Source organism: Notothenia coriiceps, unplaced genomic scaffold, assembly GCF_000735185.1.
Source record: "Notothenia coriiceps isolate Sejong01 unplaced genomic scaffold, NC01 NC01_scaffold00018786, whole genome shotgun sequence".
Lineage (NCBI taxonomy): Eukaryota > Metazoa > Chordata > Actinopteri > Perciformes > Nototheniidae > Notothenia > Notothenia coriiceps.
This window is the reverse complement of record NW_011351487.1, coordinates 1-3,409: the sequence shown is the minus strand read 5'-3', so window position 1 is coordinate 3,409 and position 3,409 is coordinate 1. Positions and strand designations below refer to the sequence as shown.

At 43.3% G+C, this 3,409-nt stretch overlaps 1 protein-coding gene across 1 annotated transcript; it reads left to right on the top strand.

Annotated features, from left to right (window-relative positions):
- Positions 1–835: 835 nt before the first annotated feature.
- Positions 836–1,978, top strand: LOC104951248 (uncharacterized; the record flags this gene model as incomplete). Its single annotated transcript, XM_010777887.1, has 2 exons — positions 836–1,554; positions 1,890–1,978. Coding segments are annotated over exons 1-2 (650 nt in total), but the record flags the coding sequence as incomplete, so codon positions are not given.
- Positions 1,979–3,409: the final 1,431 nt, after the last annotated feature.

Genomic DNA, 3,409 nt, shown 5'->3' with positions numbered 1-3,409 from the left:
TCACACATACACTCAATCTTTTCTCAGCTGCAGCTCCACCGATTTCTCCTCCCTGAGATGGCGGGACGCGGCGAGGCTGTGAGTTTCTGTGTGAGCACACACACTGACTCCCAACCAGGCTGCAGGTGTGTGTGTTCGGGCTGGGTTTCGCTGTGTCTCGCTGTCTCAAAGACGGACACTGGGCTCACAGGGGGGGGCAGGACCTCCAACAAGCCGTTTAGGACAGAGAGTGAATACACATACTATACAGAGATGCTGTATGAGAAACCAATGTGAGTTTGGAAAATTGCACAATATAAATCTATTCTAGTAGACCTCAACAATGGAATTATGATCAGTAGAAATGGCCATGACATGGGACCTTGCACAAGGTAAAGTTAGCCCATGTGTATTAACTGACCTCTCATTACCAAGTTAGTAACACCACCAAGGGCATGAAAATAGGTTGTTTTAACTTAGACTACACAGTGAATACTGTTTTGTTTTTATTCAAATGATTAGGACAGTACATAAAATATACACGACTGCTACTAAAACAAGTTCTCAAATAATAGAGACAGCTCAAAATGAAAAGTTCAGTTTTTTAGAGATGAGAGACAAAAACATCTGCCTGTCATAGTATATTAATATATTTTTTTAAATGCTCAAACAGGACATTTATTCTGTAGGCTTTAAATATATGAATAATGTCACAATGTATATTGTTCTATTTGTCTTACTTGTAGGGGGTTTCGGATGTGCAGGGGGAATAACTGGCTGATTTCCATGTAATTTGATTTTGAGTAGTAAACATACTAAGTTGTGTGGTATGAATAAAGGTATAAAATAACATAACAAATGTGCTTATTTGTATTCCACCCTGCGCTATTGGTAAACCATTTCTCTGGCTAACCTCAAACTTTTCAATTAACCTTCATAACATTCTCCAGCAGTCGTTGCATAAAAACATTTGTGAACCTGATCCTACGTCATCAAACGCTGCCGGAAGAAGGTATGTCACGTGCGGTAGAAACTAGAAAGCTCCAGATCAACATGGCGACCTGCATGAAGATGCTCGGCGCTGCTGGACAGCTCCACAGAAACTGGGCTAGTTTAATGAAATTAAAATGTCCCGGCAGCAGCAGCGGCATCAGTCGGACCCTATGGACCGACACACCCGCACCGAGCCTGCTCCAGCCCCCCCGGTTCTCCTCCAGCTCTCCGCTCAGCTCCGCGATGACGGCTGGCTGCAGGCTGACCGTCAGACCTCACCGCTGGATGCGGGTCGGTGCCGTTCTCCATGGACGGACCGAGCTACTCTCAGCGTACTCTCCACCTTACTGGGTCCAGGACAGGATGTACGGGAACCGGGCCGGCGGTGCGGGGTTCTCCGGGGACGGAGGGGACAGTACCGGCTCTGGGGGAGAGGAGTCCGGGGGAGAAGGGGGAGTACCGTATAATGGACCACAGATGACGGCTCTCACCCCCATGATGGTCCCGGAGGTGTTTCCGAATGTCCCGCTGATCGCTGTGAGCAGGAACCCGGTGTTCCCCCGCTTCATCAAGATCATAGAGGTGAGGGGCTGTGCTGCGTTCAAGGACACGGGATGATGCAACCACACAGCAACATGTAATCTGTGGAGGAAAACTCATCATCTCTCTCTTAGTTTATCTTAATGTCTCTATGTGTCTCTTTCATGTTATATCTGACTTTCTCTCTCTAAATAGTCTATATGTCTCTCTTTATCTGTCTCTCTCCTATTTTATCTATCTATTGTGGATGGAGACTATTATGACCAAACATGTTTGGTAGGCTACATCAGATATTTCAGCAGAAGACCAAAGCTCCTAGGTCTGTGTTTTCAGTGCTGAGTCGCAGTGTGTGATGAGTGTGTGTTTGTTGCTTTCAGGTGAAGAACAAAGAGCTGATGGAGCTGCTGAGGAGGAAGGTTCGTCTGGCCCAGCCGTATGCCGGAGTCTTCCTGAAGAAAGATGATAGGTAAGTGGAAACATGGCTGCTGTGATCACTGATGGTCGGAGCTTGAGCACTGTTTTGTGTGAAACTTCAGTGTTAATTGGATCGCTTGACTGTATGCTCAACATTTATTTAGTGGGAATGCTGTTAACAGCATTCCAACTAACTGTTATTCTACGCACGAAAAGTTTATTATTCCGCCGACTTATTTTGCCGCGCTTCTCCTCCCGCATTGAACATCGCAGAAACTCCGTTCAAACATCAAAACGTTCAGCTCTGTCGGGAATCGATGGCTATTACTTTTCTCATTCATAACTTTCATAATTCCAGAGGTGCATCCCATAATACATCACATTTTTAACATTGAAGTGAATGGAGAAATTCAACACTTCAACAAATCTTCATGCGACTTCAACTGCTAACTGTTCATTCATACTTTCACTCAGAAACCTCATTCTAACTTTTAAATGTTACACGAACAATGTCAGAAAGATGTGTAACACAGCTTTTAAATCTGATTCTTACTTTTAGAGATATTAAACATTGTTCAGATCTTGTTTCAAAGGTTTTCTTCACATTTTAACATTAACTAGAGTGTTTGATGTCACAGCTAGAGTGGAGGACAGCTTGAAATTCGCATTCATATATTTTTTTAAAATTCCTATAATTCCCAAACCCTACATTCCTGAGACATAATTTATCATGACAAACGTAGGAAAACATCCCGTAGCTTGAAAAATGACAAATAATTAAGCAAAAATAATTAAACAAAGTGCCTCTTGAGGGCATGAAGTGACAAAAACGTTCAACATTCCTCCATTAAACCCCATTGTAATTTCAGGCAGATATTTCCTCACGGCAGCAGCCGCACACCTTTAGTTAATCTGCCAAAAAGGCCACATTATTAACCCGAAACTACACAAAAATTACACTTCAGATGCTCAACTTCCTTGACATGCTTCACGTTTTGAAATTTCACAGATATCTGTTAAGGTTCTTCCACAAAACGTTCACATGTAAGAGTTTATCTCTCATTCAGAACAATGCAAACCTTTGATCTCTACAGAGCTCGTTAGCTCAACTATAAACACCTGTGTCATGGAACACGATGATGTCATCGCTCCAACTGACATGCTCAGAGCAGCAGACTTCAGATAATGGTTAATGGTCCTGCCCTCAATGGCTCTACGTCAATTATGGGGTCATCATCATATGTCGAAGAGAGAGAGAGAAGAGAGAGAGGGCGATCAAGAGAGAGAGTAATGTAATAAAACACGGTTTTCTCATAACTTCAGTGAAGATGCTCCAAACAGCCCAAAACTTCACAGGTTTGGTAACGATGCAGCCACCAACGCATCTAAGTGTATTATGGGATGTCATCAAATGCCGTTGGCATGGCGACCGATCATTCGCCATAAAGTTAGTTCAAAAGTTTGCAGTTCAAATATTCTGCTG